At 37.2% G+C, this 19,293-nt stretch overlaps 1 protein-coding gene across 3 annotated transcripts; it reads right to left on the bottom strand.

Annotated features, from left to right (window-relative positions):
• Positions 1 to 2,557: 2,557 nt before the first annotated feature.
• Positions 2,558 to 19,016, bottom strand: TFAM (transcription factor A, mitochondrial). Of its 3 annotated transcripts, XR_004344238.1 has the most exons (8): positions 18,760 to 19,006; positions 18,079 to 18,197; positions 16,534 to 16,604; positions 15,704 to 15,853; positions 11,790 to 11,885; positions 6,046 to 6,102; positions 3,540 to 5,579; positions 2,558 to 3,352 (listed from the first exon to the last, which is right to left on the bottom strand). XR_004344238.1 is itself a non-coding variant. In XM_030334988.2 (7 exons), exons 1-7 carry the CDS (start codon positions 18,858 to 18,860, stop codon positions 5,433 to 5,435), a joined length of 741 nt encoding a protein of 246 aa, XP_030190848.1. In that variant the 5' UTR covers positions 18,861 to 19,006; the 3' UTR covers positions 2,558 to 5,432. The 3 variants fall into 3 exon arrangements, 2 of the variants coding, with proteins under 2 accessions (XP_030190848.1, XP_030190849.1); XM_030334988.2 differs by having other exon boundaries at positions 2,558 to 5,579; XM_030334989.1 differs by lacking the exons at positions 2,558 to 3,352; positions 16,534 to 16,604; positions 18,079 to 18,197 and having other exon boundaries at positions 5,326 to 5,579; positions 18,760 to 19,016.
• Between the last annotated feature and the right edge of the window lie 277 nt (positions 19,017 to 19,293).

Consider the following 19,293-nt stretch of genomic DNA (forward strand, 5'->3'; position numbering starts at 1 on the left):
ATGATTTCACTCGTGTGTGGAATTTAACAAAACAGATGAACATATGGGAAGGGGAAGAAAAACAAATGCGAGAGAGAGAAACAAACCGTAAGAGGCTCTTAAACTATAGAAAACAGGAGTGCCTGGGTGGCTCAGTCAGTTAAGTGTCCTACTTTAGGTCAGGTCATGATCTCACAGTTCCTGAGTTCAAGCCCCAGGTCGGGCTCTGTGCTGACAGCTTGGAGCCTGGAGCCTGCTTGGGATTCTGTATCTCCCTCTCTCTGTCCCTCTCCCGACTCATACGCAAACTGAGGGTTGATGGAGGAAGTTAGGCAGAATGGGCCAGATGGGTGATGGGTATTAAGGAGGGCTCTTGTGTTATATGTGATTGATCACTAAATTCTACTCCTGAAAAAAGTATTACTCTACATGTTAACCAATTAGAATTTAAATAAAAACAAAGTCCATCAACAATCAATTCCCATTTTCCATTTAAAAACGAACACTTCACATCTGAATCCAAGATAATACTGTCAGTAATAGTATTAGCTAAAGGTTATGACATCTCACCATTCAGTCAAATTGTCATTCAGGCTCTTGTTACAGAGGACAAGTAGGAGCTTTGCAAAAGTAAAAACTGAGGATGGAGATAACTTTTGGGGAAATGTCCTGAGTTGTTTAGGTCTAATTTATATTTGATACTAAGCTTACACATAATCAGACTTATTAATGTCAAAATTAAGAGAAAACTGCTATGTTTTTAACAAATCTCCACTCCCCCCACCTAAGTAGTCTTGTAGTCAGGGTATAAACCTTAGTTACACAACTACTAAGGTCCTGTTCTGATGGGTGAATGAGGAAAAAAAAAAAATCCAAAACTCATAGAAAATGCTCATAGTGCTTCAATAATTTCTGAAGGATTAATAAACAAATTTGGATCCCTCCTCTCATCGTTAATCCCACCCAATTCAATGCAGTAAATTTCCAGTTTAAACAAGTAATTTAAACAGGACCTTGAGATGGGTACAACCAAATCAAGTTTTCTAATGTGAAGGCTGGTAGTTGGCAGCCTGTATAATAAAAGGTCGCTGTGTCAAAACCATGCAGTCCCTTCCTTCTGTCCATATTTTATACATGATTTGGGGCGGGAGGAGAAATGAAATTGGATAAATTCTAAATTCAGCAAAAAAGAATTAACTCAAGTATCTTCTTGTACATCACATATGTAAATCAGAAACCATTTTATATAAAATATTTCAAATGATGTTGTGAGAAAAATGTTTAGCTTATTCAAAATTCTTGTTTAGGGTCAATTTTAGTATTTAGATCCTTATCCAGTAAATTTTTTTAATATTTTAAATGTATTAGAAAAAGGTTTTGCATTTTATGTATTTTCCATTAAATGCAATCAATGATTTAATCAATTGTCAGAAGTATTCTATTTGTGAAAAATGTGAGAGACTGATAATAGCAGCTTTGTATAATTTTACTTTCTGTTTGGAGTTTTACAAATTCAAAATAATAAATGTTTATTTTCTTATTCTTTCCAAAGCTTCAATTTAGAAAAGAATATTACTGCTTTAAAATTGCAAAACACACAGAATCTGTGCTTAATAACATTTTCAAATTTGTCTGTAAGAGCTTGGTGCTATGAAGAAAAGAGTGGTAGAGAATAAAAAAGTAAGGAAGAGAATTTTCTTAAAGTGAATATTGATATCATTAAGAGAAATAATGGATACCATCAGTTAACTATACTAAAACTTCCTGCTGTTTTAGCACAACCTGGTGGTGATTAATTTTAGGTGCAGCAAATGTCAGAAAAAAATCAAAATTTTCTGGTTACTTTAAATCCACTTATAGTAATACCTTTTTAATTTACAAATTAAATATACACATTTAGAGCCATTATAAAAACATATGGCTTATCTTCTAAAATGGCATTTCCAAAAAAGGAGTTAGCCAAAAACAATAGCAAAACTACACAATTATAGTAGGCTGAATGTGCACACAATATCCTTTAAGTAAATGTCAGAAAGTAATCACACCGCCCCCTCTCCTGTCATCAAATTATTTCAAGAACCCAACATTGGTACTCCAATGAACAAAAGTACAAAAATCTCTTTATGACTAACTGCTTAGAACAGCATGAACACTACTTTGTTTCATTTCTTCAGCATCTTTCCCTCTAGCACTTTCTATACCTCCTACAGCAAATACTTTGTTAGGGCAACTTAAGAAAAGCCCCAAAAGTAAGGCTTTTTATATGAGTGGCCACTGGTTATTGACCAGTAAGAGCCTGTTCTTTATAATAGAAACTTTGTGGGGCACTTGGGTCGCTCAGTTGGTTAAGCGCCCGACTTCGACTCAGGTCACGCATGATCTCACGGTTTGTGAGCTTGAGACCCGCATGGGGCTGTCTGCTGTGAGCAAAGAGCCCACTTCGGATCCTCTGTCCCTCTTTCTCTCCCCCTCCCCCACTTGCTCTCTCCTTCTCTAAAAATAAAAAAAAATTAAAAGTTATAACAGAAACTGTGTATACTGTGAATCTAGATTGCATTTGGTATATGGCATTCCAGTCTTCCGCATGTACTGAAGTTTATTAAGGTGTGGACTCAGATATTCCAATATTTAAAGTATTAACAGTAACATTCTTTTAGAAATGAAGAAAACCCAATAAATTATCATTATTTTATAATGATACCCAACTTTATCAATACCCAATAAAGTATTATCATAATGTGGTTCGGCTCTAGCCACTGTTTCATACTTCTTTTTCCAATATGAGAGTGTAACTACTTGAGAACTTACCGGATACTGGATTTCCCAATATACTTGGAAAGATATGATTTGAATGTGTTCTGTATAAAATACCATACGTAGGTAGTTAAATGTTAAAAGCGCCCAGAAGGTAATTGTGAAGATATGTTTTGTACTACATTTGTCCAGGCAGATATTTACAAAATTCATTTCTCTATCTTACCCATTCTACAATGAATATTGTACTATCAACACGGACTCGTATGTGCTCCTTGGGCTCATGTGAAGCACAGAACACAGTAAATTATTTCACTGATGACTTTCTCCATTCTCAAGATGGTACATAATCAGTACCTTTCTAGATGCCACAGGGAATGAGGGCTTAATTCTTTCCTGGAAACCCTAATAATAAAGACTGATAGACACTAGTAGTGTACCTCCTCTTCTTTCCCCAAATCCTTCTAGCCTCAGAATCACGCTATATCTATTTTTTTTTCATGGCATATCCATTTAACTAATGGCAGACCATCCTGTATTTGTAACCACAGGGGAAACTTTGAAAACACCCAACTTTATATGTTTAAATCTTATTCTTCCTCTTAAGTTCTATTTTTCTCTTCAGTCCCTACTTTTGTCAAGCTTATTATATACAAGTTATCTTTTCATGACTTTGTACTGATTTTCTATATAGAAACTACAAAAATCTTCAGAGTTTTTCTGGAGATTTAGAAGCTACAATTTTTCTCCATATTTAGCATAAAATTAAGTGCATATAAATTTTGAGTTATCCTGTTCCTGTGAACTGATGGTGAAAGATGAATGATTTTAATCAAAAGGTGGTATAGATTTTGAAAACCTTTGCTTGACTCCCCAGAGAGGATAAACAAATGCTAAAAGTTGATAAGGTATGTGGTATATACTAACTGGAAAGCTCATGAAGCTTTTACTAAGCCATAACAAATAATTTGAAAGAATCTCATCCCGCACTATATGGACCTTTTTTATTATACTAATATAATTTGAAACTAAAGAGTATTTTCCTTGCTAACACTGTGGAGCAACTTTGCTCAGCTTCTTCAGTGATTTGACTTCTTTCCTCTTAAGATAATGGTGACAAAGATTCTAAAACAACCTCTGAAAAGAGTTTTATAGAACTATTACTAACAATTATACACTGGACACTAGTAGTTTACACATAGAACACTAGTCACACTAGTCTATACTAAAGGCCACAGGTTGACAAACTTTCTTTGTAAAGGGTCAGATAGTAAATATTTTAGGCAGGCTTTAGGCAGGCTACACAGTCTCTGAAATAACTATTCAACACTGTTCCACAAAAGTAGCCATAAACCATGAGGAAAAGAGTAAGTACAACTGTGTTCCAATAAAATTTCATTTATGGACACCAAATCTCTTTTAATTTTTGTGTGTTTTGAAAAATTGTTTTTAACCACTTAAAACTGTAAACACAATCCTTAGCCCACAGGCCATGAAAAGCAGGCATTGGGCTGGATTTGGCCCACAGACCAGAGTTGGCTATACCTTATATGGGCTTTTATATGTTACACAAAATGTTTAAATTCCAAGTCTAAAAACATTGGAGACTTTTGTTTTTTAGATCTCTCATTTTAAAACTTATACTAGACAAGTTGTCTACTTCCTGGATAAATACACTCATGTGAGACAGAGAAAATAATTCAGAATACATATCCCTACTTAAAAAAGAAGACAGGAAAAATTTTTGCAAAATGAATCTTTCACCCTAAAACATATAATTAGGAAACATTTAAAATTTTTATTCTATGCAATATAAAACAATATGCATAGATTTGGTACACAATTTCTTGGTTTTTACTTTAGGAAACAAGGCAATAAGGAAAACGTTTATAAATCTCTCCATCCCTTTTATAAAAAGTTGCAACTGAAACCAGCAATTCCTTGCAAGTACAACTATCAATTCTGAATATATGAATTATACCTAGGAATTGGCATTTACATAGATGAGTACTGGGTGCTCTTTTATTTTGAGAGAGAGAGAAAGAGAGAGGGTACGAGCGGGGAGGGTCAGAGAGAGAGAACAGGTGAGGGAAGGGCGGGGGCGGGGGGTGGGGGGCGGAGGGCGAGAATCCCAAACAGGCTCCACACCATCAGAGCAAAGCCGGATGCAGGGCTCAAACTCATGAACTGTGAGACCATGACCCGAGCCGAAACCAAGATCAGATGTAAAACCGACTGAGCCACCCAGGCACCCCTCTTTTAAACATGTACAACTGTATCATAAAACACCATGACTTCTACAATTTGGGGCACTTTTGAATATGAAACTCCTGCCTCCATATATATATAAGGAAACAAGAATACTCTTTCCAGTCATCAAGTAAGAAAAACTTCACAGTCTGATTTACCTTTATCAAAGGTAAAATGATTCACTACTGCATTTCATGGATTATTGTAATTCTCAGTAGTTCCTTAACACAAAGTAAATTTCACATGAACTTTTTATCTGTTTGGGTTTTCCAAAGCAAGATACTAATACAAAATGTATTGAACTGGCAGAAGTCCATGGGCTAAAGAAAAAGGAATTAAATATAAAATGTTCACCAACTTTATCCTTTCTAATTTTCAACAGCATCAGATATGGAGACCTAATTGGTTTCTTGTGTCTATCCATTATGAACATAACTCAATCTTCTATTTTAATACTCTTCAATGCCATTTTTTGCTTGGTGCTTTACTGTGCGACGTAGAAGATCATTTCGTCCAACTTCAAGCATCTGTTCTTCCCAAGATTTCATTTCATTATAATAACGAATTTTATCATCATTAGCAAGTTGAATATACACCTGAGAAAAAGTGTAACTGTTAAAATAATTTCTTTTAGAAGAATCTTTACAATTAATTTCTGGAATGCTTCCATATACTCTAGAAATCACCTATTATTCTACATGTATAATGGGGGACTAAGGAAGGAATTTTTTTTTGATACAAAAGATGAGAAAAAGGCTGAGATAAAGATAATTAAGTTGTTACAATTTCAGGGTTTGGGATGTGGGAAAGGAGCTGAGACAAGGTGAGATTGTCACTGGATCGAGTGAACACTTTAAGTTATGAGTGACATTGTTTTTTATTTGTAGTTAAAAACTACGAAAAGAAAAAAGCTGAACTGGTCCTAAAGATATAAAAATAATTTTAAAATACTTTGTGATACTAGTGATATAAAGTTGTTTTCACATGAATAAAGCCTTGCCCTAATATATTCTCTCACAGATATTCCAACTAGACACTTGAGACTAAAACCATACTACTTACTTGCTTTTGAGAACTGGAGAGATTTTTCCAGTTTTCATTTATAGTCTTCAGCTTTACCTGTAAAACACATATGTTTAAGTACCAGATACAGAGACTTCAGTGGTTAAAGAAAGATCTTTTTTAATTCTTGATTCCAATAATAAAATCTGATATCGAGAATCACAGGCAAAGTCTTATCAATTCCTTACCTCCCTTTTTTAAAAAATTTTTTTAATGTTTCTTTATTTTTGAGAGAGAGAGACAGATGACAAGTGGGGGAGGGCAGAGAGATGGAGACACAGAATCTGAAGCAGGCTCCAGGCTCCAAACTGTCAGCACAGAGCCTGAAGCAGGGCTCAAACCCACGAGCCATGAGCTCATGACCTGAGCCAGAGTCAGATGCTTAACTGACTGAGCCACCCAGGGGCTCCTTACCTTTCTTTCTAAAAAAAAAAAAAACAAAAAAATTTTTTTAATGTTTATCTTTATTTTTGAGACAGAGAGAGACAGAGCATGAACGTGGGAAAGGCAGAGAGAGAGGGAGACACAGAATCTGAAGCAGGCTCCAGGCTCTGAGCTGTAAGCACAGAGCCCAACGCGGGGCCCAAACTCGTCAACGGCGAGATCATGACCTGAGCTGAAGTCAGACGCTCAACCGACTGAGCCACCCAGGAGCCCCATCTTTCTAAATAAGAACTATTAAACTTAAAACATACAAAAAGTGAATAGGATGTAGATATTATCCTTTTTTATTGATATATAATCAACATATGACATTATTAATTTCAGGTGTAAACTTGATTCATCATTTGTATATCCTGTGAAATGATCACCACCCTAAGTCTAGTTAACTAATCTGTCACAATACATAGTTACAAAATTTTTTTTTGTGACAAGAAGTTTTAAGATTTACTCCAGGCAACTTTCAAAAGTGTAATATGTCATTTAAAAAAAAAATTTTTTATGTTTATTCATTTTTGAAAGACAGAGAGAGACACAGCACAAGCAGGGGTGGGGCCGAGAGAGAGGGAGACACAGAATCTGAAGCAGACTTCAGGCTCTGAGCTGTCAGCACACGTGGGGCTTGAACTCACAAACCACAAGATCATGACTGAGCCAAAGTCAGATGCTCAACCAACTGAGCCACCCAGGTGCCCCTCAAAAGTGCAATATATTATTTTTAACTATAGTCACCATGTCGTTGTTTTTTAGAGGGAGAGAGGAGAGAGAGAGCGTGTGCACACACGTGAGTGGGGGAGGAAGAGACGAGAATCTTAAGCAGGCTCCACGCTCAGCACGGAGCTCACCTCACGACCCTGAGCCAAAATCAAGAGTAGTATGCTCAACCGATGAAGCCACCCAGGCACCCCTACAGTCACCATGCTGTACAATGTATCTTCAGGACTTACTTATTTAAAATTAGAAACTGGTACACTTTGACCATTCTCACCCATTCTGCATCCCAACCCCAACCTCTAGCAACCACCAATCCATTCTATTTATGAACTTGGTTGTTTTGTTGTTGTTTTCAAGATTCCACATATAAGAGAGATCATACAGTTATTTGTCTATTTCTGACTTATTTCATTTAGCCTAATGCTCTCAAGGACCATCCATGTTGCTGCAAATAGCAAAATTTTCATTCTTTTTGATGGCTGAATAATGCATGCACACCAGTTTCTTTATCCATCATCCATCAATGGACAGTTGGATAGCTTCCACATCTTGATTACTGTAAATAATGCCCAATGAACATGGGAGTGCAGATATCTTTTCAAGTTAGTGTTTTTGTTTCCTTTGGATAAATATCCAGAAGTAGAACTGCAGGATCATATGGCAATTCTATTAACTTTTTGAGGAAACTCCATACCATTTTCTACAGTGAGCTGCAATCTACATTCCCATCAACATATGCACAGCAATTCCCTTTTCTCAGCATCTTTGCCACCACCTGTTATTTTCTTATCTTTTTGATAACAGCCATTCTAACAGATATGAGGTGATATCTCATTAGGTTTGCATTTGCCTGATTACTGATGCTGAAAACCTTTTTATGTACATGTTAGTCATCTGTATTGTCTTCTTTGGAAAAATGTGTATTCAGATTCTCTCCCATTTTTTAAGTCAGCTTGTTTTTTTGCTACTGAGTTGTACAAGTTCTTTATATATTTTAGATATTAACCCCTTTTCATATATATGATTTTCAAATCTTTCCCCTCATTCAGTAGGTTGCTTTTTCACTTTGTTAATGGTTTCCTTTGCTGTGCAGATGTATCTTTTTTGATTGAACAATACTTATATTCAACTATATTCCTATGATAGACTAACTTCAAAGACTTAAATGTTTTATTTCTTCCCTGTATCTTAACGTTTTATTCTAAAATTTGTACCTAAGTATTCAGGCATACTCATAGGAACAATACAACACTGGTCCTTAATTCTACTTAGCTGAACTTAAATTATACGACCTGGAAAAAGTCATTATTACCTCTCTTAGGCTTGGTTCTTCATTTATAAAATTAAAGGATGCAGGAAACCCAGGGATGGAGGAGAGTTAGAGAGGAGAGTCAGCACACCTCACACAGTATGTGCTGTTGCTCCCAGAAAGCAGAGACTGAGGCAATAAATGGGTGGGTGGAGAATGAGGGGCAGAGGGGTCGGAGAAGGCAAGTGTGAAGAAGGGAGGGAAATGGTCTGAAAAGAATCTATTTAAATCTAAGAGGAAGTCATCAGTGATTTTAAACAGAAGCAGAGTGAGAATAATGAACTTTACTGTTCTGACCAGAACTCTGTATTTTATCCTACCAACAAAAATAGAGATATAGACAGTATCTGAGACTACATAACCATCATGTTTTGGAACACTTTAATACTTACCTTTATAAACACATCTAATATATTCAGGGACATTTACTCACTAAATAATTGCTCTCTTAGCTCTGGAAGGAATTGCTTCAATCTTTCATAGCTAAGCTTTTTCCTTATATTTAATCCATAAACTTTTGTATTCACTGAGTTCAACAATAATTTATAAAGTTGCATGCATAAAAAAATCTGATCTTTCACCTTAATAAAGTAATTCATTAAAGAAAATTAAAGAGATGGAAAGATGTTTAGTTTTGCTCCTTCCTAAAACTCATTAAATAAGCCCTTCCACCATGTGAGGACACCGTGAGATGGTACCAGCTATGAACCAAGAGGGACCTCACTAGCAGACAACCATGACAGTGCCTTGATCTTGGACTTCCCAGCCTCCAGAACTGTGAACAATAAATTTCTATTGTTTATTTTTTTTAAGTAAATGAATAAACAACATTTTTTAAGGCATAAACCCACATGGACAAAGACAACAGGAGAGGAAACTACCAACACAAAATTTTAGCAGCTAAAAAGTAGGTGGAGAAATGGTAACTGACTTACCTAACCAAGAAGGCAGATTCCCAACCTGGTACTGGGGAAAGCCATAAAGCAAACCAATTTACAATGCAGAATTCTCAAGCAGCTCAGGAATTGGCAGCACCAGATAGGTAGAAAACGATGGTGAAAGGTGTGCTTAAAACAGTAAGACTGACTGAAATTCTCTTGAAAAAGAGATTAAATCCCCACCATGGGCAGATTCTAGGACTTATCCCCTCAAAAGGGTAAAATAGAGCTACTCTGTGGATACCAGGTACAGTTGGGGCCAGTGGTACCACACTGGAAACAAGGAGATTAAGTAAAAATGTATGTATACAGTATCCCAGAAAGAAAAGCAAAAAAGGTTAAGAGAAAAACAATACAGAAAAGAAAATGAGAGGACCAGCTCAGAAGACACAAAAACAAGTATGAGGTCTTAAAGAGAACACAGCGGGGAAGGTGGGGAGGGAGGGGAGAGAAGAAAAAAGAAACCAGATCACATTCAAAGGACCAATAATCAAAATGGCTTTATACTTCTCAAAAGCTATTAACAAGACAAAGAAGCAATATTTTTAAAATTCTGAAAGAACATGATCTCTAGATTCTATGCCTAGAATTCTATGCCCAAACTATCAAGCAAATATAAGGTTAGAGATTATTTTCAGACAAGCAAAATTAAAAAAACTGATCTTCCATGTACTCTCACTGGGGAGATGCTGCTATAATAAAATCAGTAAACCAAGAAAGACAACAGCAGAGGCAAAACCACCACAAAGATGAATGTCAACTGTGCACTAGCAATAAAAGGCTACAACCAAAGTGGAACAAAACAGAGGTTCCAGATTGAAACTGACAGAATAGCTAATGCATCTAAATGCACTGAAAGCTGGTAGATATTTAAGGGTTTGGGGCTAAATTACTGATAATACATAAAAAAAACTAAGGAAACAAAAACATAAGACATACTGAACTTCAGTGAAAGTTTTGCAATTAAAAAAAAAATAGTCATAGCAAATGGCATAGCAAATATCATACTCGATACTTCTCTAACCAAAATTGTAAGTATACTGGGAGGCAGGAAAATGGAAACATGAACAGTGGGATGAGAAAGTAATAAATGCTCATCTTAAATAATGGGAGATAATGCCTAAAATATAGGTAATGCTGAAAATTGAAAAAAAATCAAGAAGTAACAATATAAGGCTGTTATTTACAGATATGAAGATAAACAGCACAAGAATGAGCTAACAATGAAAGGTATTCACTTATATGACAGGGCTGTGAAAACTGGTTATCTTTTATAACAAGTCTTATTTTGATTCTTTTAACTATAAGGATATATACCCAATATTTTTTAAATGAATAAAAATGATAGTTGCATTAATTTTAATATCCTGAGATAGGGTCCCTCAGCCATTAAGCTTTCTAGGTGATTCCAAGGTGCAGTCGAGTTGAGAACCACTGATTTAGGAGCATTCTCTAGCATATAACCTTTTTACACTGATAAGAAAACTAAATCCAAAGTCATTTAGTGACTGAGAAAATTCCAACTAAAAAAATAAACAAGCATATATTTTTAGTAATTTAAGGCCATAGAAACAATTTTAAAATCCCAAGGAGTAAATAAATGAAAGTATACAGCCAGGGAAGACCATATCACATATACATATTATTTAATCAAGTGTCAAACAGGACTTATGAAATGAACTACCGATCCTAATAACCCAAAATGTGGCACAGTGGCAAAAACCTTCATCTCAGATTGACAAAAGTTAGAGATCTGAACGTATGCTCTTCTTACCCTATCATATTATAAAAGGAAAAATACAATTGCCAATTTGGAGCTTCTAACAAGGAAATAAGGAAAGAATAAGCCACAGCAGGAATGACACACTTCTTTTCTTCTTTGACATATTCATATGGTGATACTCATGGGCGTAATACATTCTCATGGGCATAACCAAAATTTTATTAAAGGATATAATATGAAGCAAGGTTATACTCAAATCCCAGTACAAAGTATTATAATCCCACTCTCATTCTTTCCCAGTGATGGTAAAACAGTCCCAGGACTGACTGATAAGAAGTCTCCAGAACTTTAACACCCCTATAAATTTGAAAATGTTATTATTTTAAATTTTAAAAAGCTGACAATATATATATTGGCCGCTAAGTACTCAAATTGTATGTGGCAAGAAAATGTGTTTTCCTTTAAAAGATACAAGAGGGCATTATTTGTATAAAGTACTTATTTATAATAATTTACTACTTTTCTTCACATCCTAACAGATGACACCCCTACAATTTTCTGTCTAAATATTTTAAAAATCAAAACAAAAATTTAAAAAACAAATCTAATTCTGTTTTACCTGTGATGTACCATCCTTATGTTCCTGGAACCTTTCAGCTATATAAATGTTGTAAGCTGAGCGAGGTCTTTTCGGTTTTCCAAGCATTGTTAACTCCTGAGTAACAAAAATGGAAGTTAGATATAGTTTTAACTTCTGTAAGACTTTACCTACAGAAACTTTATTCACTACTATGCATTACAGGAAGTTCCTATAAGTGAATGTTATGATTATTTGTATATACAAAATGACTACTCACTCGGGATCAGAATTATTTTTGTGATAGCACTAAGTTTTGAAAATTGTAAAAGGTTTTAGGAGTTATTTTCCATATAAAAACTTTTCCCTTACATGGGGCGCCTGGGTGGCGCAGTCGGTTAAGCGTCCGACTTCAGCCAGGTCACGATCTCGCGGTCCGTGAGTTCGAGCCCCGCGTCGGGCTCTGGGCTGATGGCTCAGAGCCTGGAGCCTGCTTCTGATTCTGTGTCTCCCTCTCTCTCTGCCCCTCCCCCGTTCATGCTCTGTCTCTCTCTGTCCCAAAAATAAATAAACGTTGAAAAAAAAAAAATTTAAAAAAAAAAACTTTTCCCTTACATATTATTTTCATGGTCTCCATGAAGTGAATAACTGAGCACTTAGGTACAAAATCTTTTTTAAAGGTTAAAACAGTTTCAGTTTCATCCTTCCAGAACACTACCATCTCCCAGCCACTATATGCCTCTACCACAACTCATAAACACTAGAGTATCTGTTTAATAATCTCTCATTTCATTTCCTTCCTTGGTATCTTCTCAACTTTTAAACTTCAACAGATGTGTTAAATTCAATTCTTTTAACTAGGTACCAAAGGACAGAGGAGGCAAGAAATAGCAAATACATGTATCCCTTACTGCTTAAGTTAGTTTAGTTTCAAGGGGCACCTAGGTAGCTCAGTCAGTTAAGTGTTCGACTTCAGCTCAGGTCATGATCTCACAGCTCTTGAGTTCGGGTTCTGTGCTGACAGCTCAGAGCCTAGAGACTGCTTCAGAGTCTGTGTCTCCCTCTCACATTCTGCCCCTAACCCACTCACACTCTGTCTCTCAAACATAAATAAAAACATTAAAAAAAATTTTTTTTAATGTTTAGTTTCTGAGTTTCAGAGAATAAAGGATGCTGCACTATTCTATTTAGTTTTTGAATTTGGATAGTAGTACTTGTAATTCAGAAATTATGTGGTTTTTAATGGCAATTTGGTTAAAGTCAATAACAAACACAATTTTATTTCATAAATAAACTACAGCCCCTGTGATTAACCTCATTCTTCCTGGACTTCTCAGACACAGAACTACTATAAAACTACTGCAGACTCCAGGTACTTCATAACGTAACTGTTTCCCCTTTTGTTTCTAGAGCTTGGAATTCATCACCTTTCCTAACAATAAGTATACAGCTGAACAGACTGAAAAATCAACAACCCTCTTGGATCCCTAAGGGAGAGAAGTTTGTTTCAAACTGCTGCCCCCTAGACTGGAGAGACACACAAGTAAATACAGGGAGTCGAAGCAACCCCTGCTGGAACCAGTGCTGGGGTACCAAAACCTCTACTGTAATTAATGAATTGCTGGATGTTCTGGCTTCAGGGGGAGCCAGTCATAAGAATGTCCTCACAGGACGCCTGGGTGGCTCAGTCAGTTAAGCGTCCGCCTCTTGGTTTCAGCTCAGGTCACTATTAGTGAGTTTGAGCCCAGCATCGGGCTCTGCAATGATAGTGTGGGATTCTCTCTCTCTCTGCCTCTCCCCTGCTGGCTCTCTTGGCCTCTCAAAATAAATAAACTTAAATTAAAAAAAAAAAAAAAAAAGACAGTCCTCACAGTATTGTGATATACTTCTAGGAGCTAAACCAGATTTCCACAATTAATACCAGAAAAAATATTTCCCCTGCTTCTGTAAGAAAGGAAGAGAGGAAAAGAAACTATTTTGAAATGCCTGAGCACTCAACTATTAACAAGGCCTGCCTTCAGGGGAAACTAGTTAACCAGAGCCTAACTTACCTGCATGAAGGGAAAACACCCAACTCCTGCACACTCTAGTCATCCTGACTCACACCTAATGGGGAGGGGGAGTGTGGAAGAGTGAACTGAGAAACTCTTGTGAAGTTCACAGACCAGTTGCATAGGCTCACTAAAAGATCGGGACCTAATTGTAGGACTACAGAATGCTTTTCTTGACCCCCACACCTCACCACCACATTGCTAAGGCCTATTTAAAGCAGTTCCTTTTACTCAGTACATTATGTCCATCAATCAAGAACAAACTTCCAAGGCAGACTAAAAGGCAAAAAACATAATATGAAGAGACAAAGCAAGCATCAGAACCAGATATGGGAGGGATGTTGAAATTATCAGACCGGGAATTTAAAACAACTAGATTAGTATGCTAAAGGCTCCAGATTGCATGTAAGAACAGATTAGCAATGTAAAACTCGGAGATGGAAATCCCAAGAAGTAACCAAAAAAACCAAAAAACAAAAAAAGTTAGAGATCAAAAATGCTGTAACAGAGGTGCCTGGGTGGCTCAGTCAGTTAAGTATCTGACTCTTAATCTCAGCTCAGGAGACTGGGCTCCAAGCTGGATATGGCACCTATTAAAAAAAAGAGAGAGAGAGAGAGAGAGGAGAGAAAGGAGAGGAAGGAGAGAGAGGAGAGGGACAAGAATGTTGTAATGAAATGAAGAATGTCTTTAATGGGTTTATTAGTAGACTGGACATGGCTGAAGAAAGAATCACTGGGCTAAAGGATGTAATAATAGAATCCTCAAAAATCCAAAACAAAGAGAACAAAGACTGAAAATAAACCAAAAACTGAAGACTATCCAAGGACTATAGGACAACTTAGAACAGGTGTAACAAACATAAAATGGGAATACTAGGAGGAGAAAGAGAAAAAGAAATATATGAAAGGGAAATCCCGTATTACTGCCCAATCCTCATTTCTGGTCTCTCCACTCTTACATTGGATGGGTGCATGAAAAAGGAAGGGAGAATAAAGGAGGGAGAATAAACTTCAGTACCCAGCCCTCCAAATACTTACCCCTATGCAGACACTGTATTTCTATTGTCTTTTCTAGCTCCTTTTTACTAATTGGATCAGAAGACTAGATTGCTATCTAGATTACTGACTTAAAATAGGTGAGTCCTGAACTCTGGTGCTAGGAGAGCTCAATAAGAGTCAGGGAGACATATGTTGTCATCTCACATTAAAGTCTCAAATTTACTTTTTCAAAGAAATAGTTTTAACTCTGATGACCATTTTCTACAGTATACGTACTGGACCAGCAAGCTGACCATCTCATACCTAATACTGTTCCTACAGAAAAATGTAGTCTTTCAAGCAATAGTATTTATGTGGATTAATAACCTTAAACTGGGACCAGACTACAAATCTGAACCATGTGGGGTGTTTAATGAGGAAAAGTAGTTCATCCTATAGGACTTCTTATTTGACTAGATACAATAAAGGCATTTTTTCCTGATGTGTTAATGAAATCAGTCTATTTGGCAACATCCATAATGAAACTCATCCATAATCAAACTCACCATTACCTATAAAACAATTCAAATCAGCAGGTTATCCTAGACAAGACACAGACACAAAGATTCTTGCTATTCCTGATTTGGCTGTTTCATAACTCTGTTCCTTCAGCTTTCATTCTAGTCCTAACTACATATCTTAAATTTGGATACATTCAAAAGTAGTAACAAGGGATTCCAAGACAGACTCAATGCCAAGTGGTCCTAGTGGCAGAAAAGAGTTATCCCATTTTTTCCTAACTGGGGTACTCCTGATGACATTCTACCATTTAGCCACATATATCAAAATAAGAAAAACTCCCAATATTCATTGTTCTATAAATTTCAGTTCTTTGCCAAAGGAAAAAAATATTTCACTGATACTCACTCTCTTTTTTATTAATGCTTTCTTTTTTAAACGTTTTTGCTGGATTTCTTTTTCCAAAGATACAATCTGACTTGGAGTTAACTGTTCTTGAATTCTGTTTATCTCTTCTTTGTATGCCTGCCAGTCTGCCCTGTAAGCATCTTCATATATCTATAAATAAAAAACCCAAACATGAAGTCAATAAATTACTGCTGATAAATCAAACACAGCACACCCGCCAGGGAAAGACAATTGCATGACTTCAGATAAAGACAGACTAGGGGCACCTGGGTGGCTCAGTCAGTTGAGCGTCCGACTTCAGCTCAGGTCATGATCTCACAACTTGTGAGTTCGAACCCCACATCGGGCTCTGTGCTGACAGCTCGGAGCCTGGAGCCTGCTTCTGATTCTGTGTCTCCCTCTCTCTCTGCCCCTCCCCTACTCATGCTCTGTCTCTGTCTCAGAAATAAATAAACATTAAAAAAATTTTAAAAAAAATAAACATTAAAAATAAATAAAAATTAAAAAAAAATAAAAAGACAGACTGAACCACCAAGTGAAACATGTGCTCTGGAATCACATGTATATGGACTAAAAACATGTTTTTTTCATAAAAATGTTAACAAAGGTGAGAGTCTAACAACTAGTCTTCAGTTTCAGATATTGCCAACCCTTTGTTGCCACTGCCATACATCCATTTTCTAATCATTATGAATCAGAAAGTATGAAGTCCCTTTATAGGTAACAGATATTAAAAAATTCTTTTTAATCATCTAGTCCCTTAAAGGACATGACTATTATTCTTAACTGCAGAATAACTGGTCAGCAATACTGAAAACCAATATGCTTACTTTTTTCTCTGAATCAGGAAGTTCCCTCCATAGCTGGGCAATTTTTCTAATTAGTTCTGAATTTTTCGCATCTATAGATTGAAATAAAATGAAAAAGTCACAATTTTATGTCTCAGGATTAATTTCTAAAGACTTCTAGGAAGTCTAGCTTTAGCTCTAAGTTTTATTACAGACACCTCTATACCACATATAATTTAATACAACGATTTAGGTTTTCTTTAATTTCATACTTGATCCAGAATTGTTAAAGTCTGTTACCTAATAATTAAGAAATATGTCACATACCCCCCCAAAATTATTAGTTTAAGCAGTTGGGTAATCACTGTCTTCAAGCTTTTTACTTCATATTTCAAACAAAAAATTTTTTCCCATCTTTCAGGAATTATTAAGTTCATAAAACCTGACTCAACAATAAAATATAATCTTGATTCATGTAACACTGCCTTGTATTTCAGTTACAGAAACACTACTTGCAACAAGCTATTCTAAAATCAATTCATTATTCCCCATTTCCTTCCTCATCTTAACTGATCATTATTCCCCATTTCCTTCCTCATCTTAACTGATCAAGTCATTATTCCCCATTTCCTTCCTCATCTTAACTGGAGTGGCATTTTAACAAACCACTTAGTTTGAACTACAATATTTTAAAACATGTGAGTACTTCTTAAACATGTCTCTTAAACCAATTCTTTATAATGTAGGAATTTTCATTACAGTTCATTTGGTTTTCACAAGTACCCTGTGAAAGGGCTCTAGAAATCATAAAGTTGACTATTCTTAATTTAGTTATTATCTTTACACTACTATAATCACAAATGAAGGCCCACAGCCTTTCTAGGGAGTCAACAAAAATCCTACCTGGAAATCTTTTTTTTTTCAGGAAGTCAACTGATTTCCAGTGAAAAACCTTTTGGAATCAGCAATTTGTATAGAGCTTTACAGTTTACAGAACACATCCACATAAGTTATTATTTCATTGCAACTTCATTAACAATTCCCTGAAGCAGGAGCTAAAGCAAGTAATAAAATGATTCATCAATGGTGCTCCAGGCCAATGGCGACTAGACCCCCAAAATTCAGCTTTTTCATCTTCTTCCCTGGGTGCTTCCACTCCACATGCTGCTATTTTTAAAATACTTTTCATTAAATGAGTAAGTCAGGAGGATAAAGTCAATGGTATTGTAACAGTCTTGTATGGTGATTGATGGTAGCTACACTTGTGGTCAGCATAGCATAATGTATACAGTTGTCCAGTCACCACTATGTTGTACACCTGAAACTAGTGTAACACTGTGCTTCAACTATACCTCAATAAAATATACATAGTAATAAGAAACAAATAAAAATACCTTTCATTAGCTCAATTATTTATAAGGAATTTGTACTTGGTAAAAAATGTCATACTTTACAGACCACTAAACGTTAATGGTTATGTTTCCGCAGTCACTGGACGCTTTCCAAGTGCAAATCAAGTTTGAAGTAAAACTGTTTAGTGGCTTCTTTATTACATCAGAAAACAGTAAATGCTCCAAAACTCCTTACCTGGGTTCTGAGCTTTAAATATGGGTAGCTGTTCTTTAGAAAATCGAACGTATGAAGTCAGAGGCTTCTTTGGATAACTATTCACGGTGGATGAAAAACATCTCGGTACATATGCAAAACTACGTATAAAGAAAATAACCAATATCAAGTATTTAAGTGTCAATATTCACTTTTAGATGAACACAGATTCCCCCCAAAAAGACGCCATCAGGATGCTATATATGGCACGGTGTTACTGACTTTTAAAACCCTGTCCTAACCAGAGAAAAGACCTGCAAAACTGAACTCTCAAAGCTCCATCTATGCCTGTTAAGAAGGGCAGAGTGGAGGAAAGCATCAGCACTTCAGCTCCTGGACCCTGCCTCCTCAACGCCTCTACTGATGGAGAGAGACTCTTTGGCGCGCGACTTCGCAGAGAACTCTGAACGAGGGCTACAAGGTTGGACAGCGCGGAGCGGCGGGAAGGAAGAGGAAAGGTGGAGGGTAGCCGGAAAGTAAGACTGCTGGATAAGGCCTGGTCGCAAAACCACCAGCCCCTTCGCAAAGTCGAGGCATGATTCAAAGCGCCACGGTGGCCCGGACCACCTAGGAGACACAAAAAAGTGTACGAAAACGTCTACACTCCAACCCAGACCGTCCTGAGCCGTGCCGCCTCCTGAAGTGCAGGCGAGAGGTCCTTACCTGAAGGGAGAGCGCAGCCGACTTCCACAGCCCGCGCAGAGGTCCGCTCCGGACTTTCCCAGTGCACTCAGCACGCTCCACACGCCCCGGAAAAACGCCATTGCACCAACTTACAAGGCAGCGACCAGGCGCCACCTTCCTACACCCCCGCGGCACAACAGAACTCCAACAATGACGAACAGAACCCGCTGGTGACCCTCTGTAGTTTACTCTCATGCCCGCCACTCGCAAGGCACTATGGGAAATCGGCTAACATCCGGTCAGTAGCCGGGGAACTAGGCAGGGCAGAATTGACGCAGGCGCCGTAGTAGCTTCCCGGTGGGTGGGGCTGCAAAGGAGGAGGGCTCGGGGGCGGAGAAGGAAACCGCAGCCCGGCTTGCCTGCGGAGGGCTCTGGCCTAGAGGAGGCGCAGCTGAGCCACCTCTGCCCCCGGCCCTCCCCTCCGCATTCGGTTCCTCTGCCCGGCCTGGAGGCTGATGGAGGCACTGTGGCCACCTCACCGCGACAGTGCGAGGCTGGCTGGCGTCCGCCTGT

The sequence above is a fragment of the Lynx canadensis genome, chromosome D2 (genome assembly GCF_007474595.2).
Source record: "Lynx canadensis isolate LIC74 chromosome D2, mLynCan4.pri.v2, whole genome shotgun sequence".
Lineage (NCBI taxonomy): Eukaryota > Metazoa > Chordata > Mammalia > Carnivora > Felidae > Lynx > Lynx canadensis.

What these genes read in the sequence shown, in the direction of transcription:
- TFAM (XM_030334988.2), bottom strand. Translation starts at nt 18,860, where the DNA reads ATGGCGTTTTTCCGGGGCGTGTGGAGCGTGCTGAGTGCACTGGGAAAG. An exon ending in CGGCTGCGCTCTCCCTTCAG is followed by an intron (nt 18,198 to 18,759) that starts GTAAGGACCTCT and finishes CTTTATACGTAG; the next exon opens with TTTTGCATATGTACCGAGAT. An exon ending in TCTCCAGTTCTCAAAAGCAA is followed by an intron (nt 5,580 to 6,045) that starts GTAAGTAGTATG and finishes ACTTTTTCTCAG; the next exon opens with GTGTATATTCAACTTGCTAA.